This window comes from Carettochelys insculpta, chromosome 6, assembly GCF_033958435.1.
Source record: "Carettochelys insculpta isolate YL-2023 chromosome 6, ASM3395843v1, whole genome shotgun sequence".
In the NCBI taxonomy this organism is placed as follows: Eukaryota; Metazoa; Chordata; order Testudines; family Carettochelyidae; genus Carettochelys; species Carettochelys insculpta.
The window spans coordinates 12,122,894-12,135,295 of record NC_134142.1 but is presented as its reverse complement, the minus strand read 5'-3'; the positions used below and the strand labels follow the sequence as shown (position 1 = coordinate 12,135,295).

The following is a 12,402-nucleotide window of genomic DNA, read 5'->3' as shown; positions in this document are numbered from 1 at the left end:
ACTTTAGAAAATAAGCTTAATCACTGTAGCTGTCCCCAGGAAATTACTTGCACTGAATATTTTATTATTTCTAATTCAAATTATTATCAACTCACACATTCTCAATGGCTCTCACACACACACAATTCATTTTTGGTCAACATTTTCCAGCTTTTCCTCCGACCAAGTTGATAAACAAAAATCATCAAACTCAAATGTACGAAAACCAATTTCCCATCAGTGACATTTTGCTTAAATCTTTGTGGTATGTTTTGGTTTTTTGCTCAGAAAATTGAGAGCTTTTTAACATTCAGCACAAAACTGGCATTTTTGACCAAGGCTAATAAATTACAGCCAACTGTGAAAAATATTTGATGCTGTAAATACGTCTCCCATTTTTGTGCCCCTTTGTGAGGGTTGCAGCTGCAAGTTCCATGCAGCCCGCTAAATCCACGTATCCAAACAACCTCTTGTGCTGCCGTTGTGTTAAAAATAAATAAATAGATAAAACTCAAGCTGTTTTGTTTCTTCTTGTCACCTGGCGCCACGTCACTAGAGCCCTCGCACAGTGTAGCAAAGATTGCCATTCGATTGCGAAGGAAAGTCACAAGCAGTGAAAAATGCTTTGTGGGATAAACATTAACTTGATGGAGCAGTAAAAGTGTTTTGTGGATGAGTAAGTTCTGCCAAGGAATGTCGGGCCTATCTGATTGCATTACGCAGGTCCATGGCATGATGACAGCTGCTCAGTCAACTGCCTCTACCGCCCGACAATCCCCAAACAAATCTGTCACTCCTTTATGGTGGGAATGGATGGGAGGAAAGGCCAGCATGACACCTAGGGTTGGGCTAGGAACTCAGAACAGTGTTACATGGTAAAATCCTGGTGCCCTTGACTGGACAGTGTCTTGATCCCATAGAGGGCCAGAGGAAGGCCACCCTGCCTCACCACAATCAAGCAGAGCAAGTTAAAAGTCTGGCCCAGGCCCTGCTTCTGGGCAGGGCAGCAACCAGTCCAGGGTCTCAGGCCTGCTCTCAGGCCATAGTTCAGCAGACAGTCCAGGGGTTTGGGGCCGTGCTCAGCCGAGCTGGCAGTTTATATGCCCAGCCCCTTGTTCAGGGAATTGTCGGGTCTCCTCGCTCAGATGAACAGCCAATAAGCACAGGTGTTTTGCCCACAAACAGGGGCGACTACCACGTAGGATGGCAGGGGGCTGCAGGCCCGTCCACTCCACTGCATCCCAGACGCCACTGGGTCAGCGGGGATCTGGACAGCAACATGCAGCCTCAGCTCACTTCCACCGCCTCAGCCTGTGGGCATGCCTGGCTTGGGACCAGCGCCTCGGGGACTTCAGGCAACAGAGTCTGGCAGGGATGCCAGTGGCTCTGGTTCCAGGATTGACCGTGGTCCTGGGCTGTCTGCACCCTCCTGGTGGTACGGGCCGGCCTCCCACCTCAGGAGCTCTGGGATGGCATTTGACTCCTTCAGCAGCAGGGTCCCAGCTGAGCTCTGAGCTCCAGCCTTTATACTTCCATCCCTGCCCTGCTGCTTCCTGGGGACAGGGCAGGTGTGCTTTGAACTGCCCCTCCTGGGTACCTTGGTGCGTTCTTCCCCTTCTGGGTCAGAGGGAGACCAGCCTGCATCACTACACCGAGCCTCCATTGAAATGCATGGCAAGCTTCTCAAGGACTTCCCCTCTCAGAATGGGGGACATCAGCTAGGACTCAACAGAACTGCACCTGACAACTTGCTCTGCCACTGCCTTCCCATGTGGCCATGGGCATGTCACCAGATGTCTGTCTAAGGTTCCATCTGTACAATGGGGCTGATGATAGATTTTGATTAGACTGGTAGTTCTGGGCTGGGACTCTGTCTTACCTGATGTTTGTACAGTTCTGGCACCATGGGGGCCACGGTCTTGGTTGGGGGGGGGGCGGTCTTTCTCTGGTGTCATAATTACGCTTCAAAACCATTTTCATAAGTATTGCCTTCAGTCTGCTGCATTTCATATCCCTGTTGTGTGCTGGAGCCACGACGCGCCCAGCCACTGAGCTGTTACTCCAAGACCCTTAAACTTGGTGTTCCTCAGTCAGGTGCATTAAGCATTTGCTGTACCGCTGTGTACAGTAGCGCTGCACCTGCTGTGCCTTACCAGAGAGGCCTCCTTGGCCTTTTGACAAGGACACAAACAGCTGAAGATTTCCCCCCCGCCCAAGCATCTATGGGAATCACATGCGTGACATTCACAAGCCACAGCAGAAAGCCTTGCTACGGCAAAGCACGAACACACATTGGGCCAGAGTTGTCAGGGTATTTAGGCACCGAGAGCTGCAGATGTTCACACAATGGGCTTTTCAGCTGTGTCTAAAATCCCACAGACCACAAAGGGAGTCAGGCATCTAAATGCTTTGGAGAGCCCACGCAGCACCTTAGGCAGCGAAACACCTTTGCTCATCTTCCCCGTGGTCCCTTTAAAATTTCACGCCCAAGAGAAGAGTCAGCCAAGAGCTGGATCAGGCTCCAACCAGCCTATATGCCCTGCTAAGTGGAAGGGTTGAATTGCTTTTCTAAATGAATGGAAGCTACCGTACAGCAGCAAACTAAGCTTGGAATTTTGCCCTTAGTTATTTGCATGTATTTTCCTGCTTAATCAATAGCTGCTGTCTCACTGGGCCCTCCATGTTGGCATATGCAAAAGTGTTAATACATATTAATCTAGCCAAAATCAAATCCTCCCTAGGAAGAGCTGCCAACTTGCGTGTCACACAAAATCAGACGTCCTGGCCCTGCCTGCCCACTCCATGTGCTCCTCCTGTCCCCTGCGTGATGCCGCCATAGCGCTCATGGGCTGGGAACTGCAACCAATGAAAGCTGCAGGGGGTCACACCTGTGGGTGAGGATGCAGCATGCAGACAGAGTCTCCCTGTGGCTGTTTGTGGGAGCCATGTGGAGCCAAGGCAGGTGAGGAGGCTCTCTTAGCCCTGTGCCCTGGACCAGACTTTTAAATGCCTGGTCAACAGTGACAACCAGAGTCACCAAGGTCCCTTTTTCAATTGGATGCTCCAGCCAAAATGCAGATGCCTGGCAAGCAGGTACCCAAAGCTCTCTATCTTTGCAATGTAATTAATCCCCAGCTGTCCAAATAAATTCGGCTGTCTGAAACTGAGCTCTACTATGGATGATGGATTATAATTCCAGGCACCAAACTGGCTGGGGGTTACCTACTCTCCTGGGCCAGTCTTGTAGTCTTTACTTAGAGACACCCAAAGAGATTGACGTCTACTGATTTAAATGGGAATTTGGTTTAAAATTCGATGGCAGTCTTAATCATGCAAAAAACCTGTACAGATGCCACAAAGGAGCTTAGCCTCCATAAGAGGTAAATGAGGACTGGGGGGAGTTAGTGATCTGGGGTGTGGAAAGGGTTATAAACGTAATCCACACACCTAGGTGTGGGTCACTGTCCCACTTACACAGAGAAAGACTGAGCGTCCTCTACAGCCTTCGCTGAGAGCCAGCTGCCTTTTAGCTCAAACTGTAGTGCAGGGGTCAGCGACCCGCAGAACAGGTGCCATGACCGGCACGTGAGCCGATTTTCATTGGCGCACGAGGCAGGAGCTCAGCTCTGCCCCCGCTTCCCCCTTGCAGCTGGGAGCTTGCTGTGAATTAGCAGGAGCTCAGCCCTGCCCCTCGTCCCCCATGCAGCTGGGATCTTGCCGTGGATTAGCAAAAGCCCAGCTAATGCTACCAACCACCACCTAAACGGCAAAGCTCTGCATCTCTATTTATTTATGAATGAAGCTCTTGTAAGGAGGACTATAAGTGACTTCAAAAATTATCACTGGCACTTCGACCATACATAGAAGGCAAAAGGTCAAATTTTAGCTGACCTGTGCTATAGCAGCTCATGCACTGTGCTCCAGAAGTGCCAGCTTTGAGTTTGGTTACATAAGGGCCCGGCAGGCTGCTGGTAGTGTAACCCACACACTTATGTGTGGCTAACTGCTCCATGTAGTGGTACCAAGACCGCCTGACGAAGAAAGAGTAAGCGTCTTCTTTAGCCTAAGCTGAGAGCCAGACAGCTGTTAGCTCAAGGTGCCTCCACTACACTTGAGAGGTCCCAGGTTTGAGCCTGCCTCAGCGCATCTGCAGCACTAATGACCCAAAGACATGGTTTATTCTCTTCTACTTTTCTCCCTTTGGGCCAAATTCTACTCTGGGTTACACTCACGTAAACTGACAGAAGTCACTGGTCTAGAAAGACTCTCAGACAGGCCAATGTAACGCCAGAGTAAAGAAGAAGCTGTCCCTCAAATGGGGCCCTTTACAGACCATTGTTCCTCTTAGCTGTAGGCTGCAAGACTGGAATCCTCTACCCGCTCCACTCCACAGACAGAATTGCCTTAATAAGATAAAGGCTTTTACAAACCAGCTGGTCAGAGAAGCAAAGAGAAAGGAGCAACTACCTACCTCAGTTGCAATGCTAACAGACCCAAGTTGCTGGCCCCAGGAAGAGAACCGCCAAGCAGTAGGTCTAAAGCCTGGCACTCTACCACATGAGCTAAAGGCCAGCTGGCTCTCAGCCAGGGTTGTAGAGCAGAGACTTCACTCACCCCAGATGACGTCTCAGGGCCTCTGGGTACTACAGTAATAGCCTTTTAAGAAATATTTATGGGGGAGGGGAACGCTCTGTTATTTGGTGCTTACCTCAGAGTTCTCCAAAGTAGTTGAATATTCAAGAGCAGCCAGCCCAGGAAGTGGGCAGCCCAGGCCAATGTTTAACTGGGCTCACCAAATCTGGATTCAGGAAGGAAGGGCTAGGGGAGGAATAGCCATGGAAACCAGCCTACCAGACTCCCAATCAGCTGTGTGTGTGCGTGCATGCACACTCAGGCAGACTGTGCAAGCTGCCCTGGAGGGAGCCTGGAAGCTTTACAAACAGGTGCTGCTTTCAAAGGAAGCCAGTACAGACCAGTACTACAGCCACGTCCAGGAACTCGTGCACAAAGTCCTCTTGTGTCTTTGAATGTCATAACTGAGTGAAATGGGCCTGAGCTACTCCAGGGCTCATCATAAGGTGACAAAAGTGGCCCCAGCTCAAACCAAAGAGGAGGCACCTACCTCACCTTGCACTGCTGGAGTATACGGATTTCATGGCAGCCTGGAAGAGAGAAGTTTCTGTTCCTTTGCAGCCATGGAGGAGAGAAATCCACTGTTTCAAAGGCAGCTTCCACCCCTAAGAGAAACTCGGTATGGCAGATGCTCCACAGGTAACCTGGTCATGGATAACTGACTGCCCTTTCCAGAGTGCTCGGAGCGGCTGATTATTTGTTCTTTGGTGCTTGAATGATCTCTGTTGCCAAACAGACATGGCCCCGCAGAAAATCACTGCATTTTAATTAAGATGAATGGCAGAAAACTGCAGCTTTTCCAAAAGCATTTGTAAGCATGTGTGTGTACATGTTCTTCTAGGCGTGGGTCTGTTTCTGACGTAGGTTGCATAATACAGTGCCAGGAAAAAAATCAGCTTGTTTTAGGAAACTGCTTCAATTATTTATTTACACCTCAATCAGAACAGCTCATGCGACCCTTGATTGCGTGAGTCATCCTTACACCCAGAAGTAGTCCTGTGACCTTGACTTCAATGGGACTAGCTCTGAGAGAACTGCAGGACAGGTCCTAACGTAAACTTCCGAAGCAACCCCAAGCTGTTCTTCCACATCTCTACTATGTAAAACAGCAGTCAAGTAGCACTTTAAAGACTAACAAAATAATTTATTAGGTGAGCTTTCGTGGGACAGACCCACTTCTTCAGACCATAGCTATACCCTATGGTCTGAAGAAGTGGGTCTGTCCCACGAAAGTTCACCTAATAAATTATTTTGTTAGTCTTTAAAGTGCTACTTGACTGCTTTTTTTGTTTTGACAGTATATAGACTAGCACAGCTTTCTCTCTGTTACTATCTCTACTATGTGTATATAATTCTATGAGCCACACGCTCCTGGGGGTTAAACACAAAGCATTACCCACCGTTTGGACAAGGTGCTCAGCTGATGTAAATCAAAGCTGTAATAATAATTGTGTCATACTCTCATTGTTCGTTAGCAGAGCTCAATGCCCTGTACAAAAGAAGCTGAGAATCATTATACAGCATTGCTAAGGACTGAGACCAGAGTGTCAGTCACATACTGGTCTGGAACTAGAAACATTGCTTTGAATAACCAAAGTAATACAAATATATGGGACCCACCCTGCCATTTTTACATAAATAAATCTCTTTTGACTTCAGTGGGATTATTCAAATGAATAAGCAGATACTAGATTAGGTCCCGCTTTGTTTCTAACAGTGAATTGCATTAGACGTCACTGGCGTAGTGGTTCTTAAAGGGGATGGAAATGTTCCTCCTTCCTTGCTACATAGATATAGCTACTCTTAGAGCATGAAAGAAAATGTACCACTTCTGTGATAGCAGTCACAGTTCAGGAGCTGCGAGTGACTCGGAATGCATATAGATTGGCTCTGGCTATGCAGCATGGCTTATGGACTGTTTTGTGACAGCAACAGCACTTAAGTAAATACTCCAGTTCAGTAAAAAGCTAACCATGGGGTATTTAGCGAGTACATTTACAAAATGGCTTCTTGAGAAGTGTCATATTCCATTACGTGGGCTGTTTTGATAATAAGAGTGTATCACCTTTGAATGATGAACTAGCCCAAGCCACTGTTTAAACCAACAAATGTCAGTTACCCCAATGTTTTATTTCGTTCGCAGGGATTCATTTCAGCTTGTGTTCAATTAAACTTGCTAGAAAAACAAAAAAGCAGTCAAGTAGCACTTTAAAACTAATTTATTAGGTGATGAGCGTTCGTGGGACAGACCCAGTGGGTCTGTCCCACGAACGCTCATCACCTAATAAATTATTTTGTTGGTTTTAAAGCGCTACATGACTGCTTTTTGGTTTTGATAGAATACAGACTAACACGGCTCTCTCTGTCACTAGACTTGCTAAGCGTGAGTGAGGTAGCTTTGCTATTGAAGAGCAAAGGAAAAAACAGAATTTCTTAAATTGAGGCAGGGGCTTCATTTGATTATTATTTGAGTCACAGTCATGCACAAGGGCCCATCCAAGATCAGGACACCATTGTGCTAGGCTGTGCTGAGACCACGGAGACAGCACCTGCCCTAAACTGCTTACACGCCACAGAAACTCACTCGGGGCAAGTGCTCTTTCTCTTCTTTGTGTGTACAGCACCTAGCACGATGAGGTTCTGATTAATGACTGGAACTCCTAGGTGTTACCTAGGCAACAGGGCATGGTTCACCTGATGATTATGATTACTTGTTCTACTCATTCCCTCTGGCACTGGCCATGGATGGAAAACAGGATTCTGGACTAAGTGGACCGTTGGTCTGACCCAGAATGGCTATTCTTATCAGTGAGACCAATGGCTACTGCAGACCCCAGGGCAAGGTGGGAAGGAAGGCCTAGCTCCACACCCCCATAAGGTGTGTGGCCAAGGACAGATGGGGTGGGGCCTAGGGCAGTCAGTCCTTAATGCAGCCCAGACCACGGCCCTGGCTCCCTCTTTCCACAGCCTTGTGGAGTGGCACTGCCATGGACGTTCAAAGGAGCCCAGCACACAGGCAGCCACTGCTGCCAGAGCTCAGGGTCTCATTGAAACACCAGGCCTCTCTGTAGCTACCCCCTTTCCCCCTCTCCATTTGCAGGCCTAGGTCTTAATGTACCTCAAGCCAAAGAAATTATTAAAACTAAAGGTGGGAGGGGAAAGCGAGAGTCACACAAAGGCAAAATGACTTACCCAAGTTCATGCAGCAAATCAGTATCAGAGCTGGAACAGGCCTCACATCCTCCTGAGTCCCGGCCACTAACTCAGCCACTGCATCTAAGTCCTAGCCCTGAGCTTATGCTGCATCTAATATTTTCACAGTTCACAGTCTTTGTACTTCTACTTCACACTCAGACATTGCTTAGGCACTAACCAACCCTGTAGATTTAAGCACAGGCGTTTCTAAACAGCAGAGTTTCACAATCTGAGCTATAAACGCCGCCTTCTGATATTTGCTTAAGGGCAGATAAATATTTTCTTTTGAAAAGTCAGCTGTTTGGGACTTCTTCACTAAAATGTGAATGGCATTTAGACTCTATTTCCTCATTTAATAACTAGCTGATCAAGCTTAATTTAGCATTCAATAATTAAATATTGAATGCATGTCCAGTGAAGCTGAGTCAATCTTTTACTCAGACAAATTCATCTTTTCTCTCAGTCGTGGAATATTTGTGAGCAGATCAAATTCTTGCCAATGTAGTTCTTCACAATCAATAAGCCACCTTCAGCTTTTTGCTGTGGGGACTGAACACACACCTTTTTCAGCAAGCACTTTCTTTTCACTGGTGGGGGCTGCTTTATTTCCATTTGCTGTCAATGTGAATATTCCCTAGACCTTCTCTGGGGATTGGTTAAAGTCCTACCTTGGTTGTGATCGGTCAAGCGAATCACAGGGCTTTGTTGTTATTCCCTGACTGATTGTTGATATAAAGCACAGATATTCCAACGTGCCTGTTTAAACGTCTGTCTTCCCCAATATTCGGGCATGTGAGTTTCCATATTTATCAGTGCTGGTAATAGCTAATAGCAGGAGTGTCTGTGTCAAGGAAAGGACATGAGCATGGAGACAGGGAATTCACTGACAATTTTGAGCAAATAACCATGGATAATTTTTTGCTGGTAGTCACTCAGCTCTAGGGTCAGGCCGATGCATATTTTGTCTTATGTGCTGTTTGTATTTTGGGAGCATAGGCTGTGGTAGGTCATGTTACACTATAACCAGAAGGTCACGAAGCTTTCGTGTAATAAAGCCTAATAGTTAATGATCCCTTTGAGATTGTATTAAAACTATTTTTGGCTTCTTCTCTTTCTTTCTTCAAGTGCCCAGACCCATTTCTTTTGACATCATGCTGGAAAAGGGAGAAACAAGTATTATTAAACAGCATCCACCACGAAGACTCCAGGTAAGATACATTTAAAAAGCCATGGAAGGAGTTACTTGGATTGAATGGGAACATCCTGGCAAGGTTTTGGTGGTTTTTTTTTTTGTTTTTTTCTGTAACCCTATACCAAAGGCATCGGAATGAACTATATTGGTAAGAAATTAGCGCTCTGCCCGTCAGTATTTCTAACTCAAACTTACTGAAACGAAGGCAGTTTAAAATGAGAGTGGCCTTGTGTCGTAGTAGTGTCACTTCATTAACTTCAGTGGTTTATTCCTGACTGACCCCGTGTAAAAGGGACGCAGTCTCAGCTGTTAAGAAACGCCAAACAGTCTGACTGTATAAAAACCTGCTTCCTCAACCTGTCTGTTTGCCTGTCCATCTTCAAGTCCGTGCGCTGCAGACCTCTATTGCAGCGGTTTGCAACCACTGCGCCATGGCACACTGGTGTGCCTTGAGAACTGTCCAGGTGTGCCACCAAATTTCATTAATTCCCTGCCCCCACTGCCCCGACAGCCCTGCATGGTGGCTCTCTGCAGAGCCATCATGAGGGGAAATTCTGACGCTGAAGAACCCCTTCCTTGCTGGAAGGCAGCTGAAATGCTGTCCCGACCCACAGGAGCTGGTGGGGAGCTCATCCCCACTCCCTGCTGCGGCAAGGGAAAGAGTGCGTGCCTGTTGAAGCTGGGACGCGGTTTACATGCCGCATCCTGGCTCTGACGGTTCAGCAGGGAGGAGAGCTACTTTCAGTGGTTACTTGTTTACTGAACACCCCAGCGCGGCATTGAGCAGATTTTGAAAGTGTGTCTGTGCTCGCTGTCTAAGACTGTGTATTCCGTGGTGGATTTGAAACGTGAATGCATTTGATCCTTGTTTAGCTCGTTGTATGCACTGCTGTGTTGCAAGCCTCTCTAGTAAGACTGCAACCGTATGAAATGCCAGTCAATGTGACGTTTATGAGCAACTGATTCAGCTGAAAAAAGTGGGTGTGTCATGGAATTATTTGTCTCATTGAAGTGTGCTGTGTTACCGAAAAGCTTGGGAACCACTAGTCTATTGAATGGCTCATCAGAGCTGTTACTCTATGTGAGATCAGGTTTCCTCCTAGTGGTGGAGCCGGAGTGAAGAGAAGCCCCAAGGCTATCAAGTAATGTGCTTCCTTCCTGCTTAAATGAACGCCGTGTGAACACTGACAGCTCATTAATGGACTTTATCCTCACACTGCTCTATGAGGCAGCCCTGTTTTACTGGTGGGGGAACTGAGCTGACAAAGGTTCAAGAAGAGAGCAGTTTTCCTACCCCTGGCAAAACTGAATTTTAAAGCTTGGAAGGTCTCCTTCCTCTTGGTCAGAGTAGGATCAGTTAATAGATTAGTAAAGTTATCTGCCTGCCACTAGCAATATTAAATTAACTGCTTTGGTGGTACTAGTGAAAGATTTGCAGCCTGGCCTATGGGTTGTAATTAGACAGCATGGGCAAGATACTATCTTTGATTGCATTAACGTGCTGATGAGAGAGACACACTTTCAAGTCACAGTTAGCTCTTCTTCAGGGCAGAAGAGGATGGTGGGAAAGGAACTCCATGTGGCTCAAATGCTTGTCTCTCTCACCAACACGCTGGTTCAATAAAAACTATCTGAAAGGTCAGGGGACGGAGGTAGTATCCTGGGGCAGAACCAGCTGCAGCTCTGCCGCATACTACTCTTTGTGGTGTTTGTCGCTGCCACCTAGTGTCATTTTTAAAACTAGACCAACTTCAGAAAACAGCATAAGTGGATCCGTGGAGGGGGCCGAGGGGAGAAGAAAAACACAAAATTTTTATTAGAACCAGTTTGTGAGAGGCACAGCTGGCCTGTGGCTAAGGCACTGTCTTGAGATTTAGAAGGAACAGGCTCAATTCCTGGCTCTTTGTGACTGCTGGTAAGTCCTGGTAGGCCCAGATCCTCCATGGCATGTAGGTCTCTACTTGTAGCTAACTTTTAGGCAGCAACTCAGAAATGCACATACTTCAGTTCACCCTCATGTAACACAAAGGCACTGAGTGCACAGACAAGGGAGAGTCAACCTCAGTGAGGACACAGAGAGAGGTGGGTCTCTGCCCAAGAGAAGTTACATCCGGAACCTAGAATATGTGTCCTGGAAGAAACATCACCAGGTGGAGATGCCCTGAACAGTGACAGCATGGTCTAGCAATTAGGGCTATGAGTTAGGACTCTTGGCTCTGAAACTGATCTGCATGTCCTTGGGTAAGTTACTTTGCCCCCTATACCTCAATTTCCCTTGACATCCTACAGCTTTTTCAACTGTTAGCTCTTTCAGGGCAAGGATTATCTCTTGTTTTGTGTGTACAACCAACATCTAGCATATTAGAGCACCAATTTCAGCTGCTACCTCTCCGTGCTGCTGTGATATAAATAAACTGTAACAAGACAAATCAAGCTGAAAGGAAACACACATCTTTAACATTTAGGTGGTATTGCTTTAACACGAACTCAGGCATTTCTCACTGGTTCCATCAACACATTATGCGATGGCTCTCTGTGCTAACAGATGCTGAGCTCCAAAGAGATCTCTGAGTATTTATCAAGGATGCGACTCTTTTTGTGCCTATTCCGGGCCTACGTTGCCACAGTTAGGGCTATGGGAAAAAAAAAAAACATCAAGACCCTTTAATGTTTGGCTTGTGTATGAGTGCCTGGCCTGGAGAGCGCTGACTGTCAGAAATATTGGCCTTGCAGAAACTTGTGCCTGCTGATCTGCCGCCTGTCATCGCTTCTGAAAAGCTCCTGAGCCAGCAGGAAGGGGCAGCAGCCCGGAAAGCAAAGGTGAGTGCTCCTGCAGGAATGGGAGATCCAGGGTAAAACTGGCACAAGGGCCCCTCAGCCTTGCATAGCACTCTGGGAAATTCAGGTAGCCTGCAGCTGTCCAGACATGCCCATTGCTGGAGTCAGCGTGACTCTTCTGCTGACTTCAGTGGGCTCTGGATCAAGTCCATTGTCAGCCTCCTTCCGCCAGGCATGCTGTGCCCAGCTCTCTCCGTACTCACATATGAGAAGTTTCATTTTAACTCTGCTCTGTGATGCTCATGTAACTCCAGCAAAGCCAATGTGATTTCACCAGGGCACATGAGAGCAGACCATGTGGTTGTTTAGCGCAGGTGTTTTGCACTGGTGAGGAAATTGACAACAACAAAGTGTACCAGAGGGGAAGAGCAAAAAATCTGCCCTTTGAAAAGAGTCTGTGCAGCTCTTTGGAAAGCTGTCTGGGGCCAGAGTGTTCCATTTAGGACGGAATCCCTGTTCCATTGACATCAAGAGTAAACTTCCCTTGAAGTCTGGGGAAGTAGTTTTAGACCTGTTACTGACACTGAATAAAGATAAGGGAGGCTGCAATCTCTTAATAGTGAGCA

General features: G+C 47.1%; 1 protein-coding gene across 7 annotated transcripts in view; it reads left to right on the top strand.

The window, feature by feature from the left end:
- The first annotated feature begins 4,894 nt into the window (after positions 1 to 4,894).
- CCDC198 (coiled-coil domain containing 198) overlaps positions 4,895 to 12,402 on the top strand; it is a 28,344-nt gene continuing 20,836 nt past the window's right edge. For 3 of the 7 annotated variants that reach the window (XM_074996259.1, XM_074996258.1, XM_074996265.1), the window contains exons 1-3: positions 4,895 to 5,250; positions 8,932 to 9,014; positions 11,732 to 11,818. In XM_074996259.1, coding sequence (XP_074852360.1) covers positions 5,025 to 5,250; positions 8,932 to 9,014; positions 11,732 to 11,818 — 396 coding nt within the window. In that variant the 5' untranslated portion in view covers positions 4,895 to 5,024. Of the gene's footprint in view, positions 5,251 to 5,360; positions 5,423 to 8,574; positions 8,599 to 8,772; positions 8,809 to 8,931; positions 9,015 to 11,731; positions 11,819 to 12,402 lie in introns of those variants that run through there. The other 4 variants (XM_074996262.1, XM_074996261.1, XM_074996263.1 and 1 more) reach the window with 4 other exon arrangements.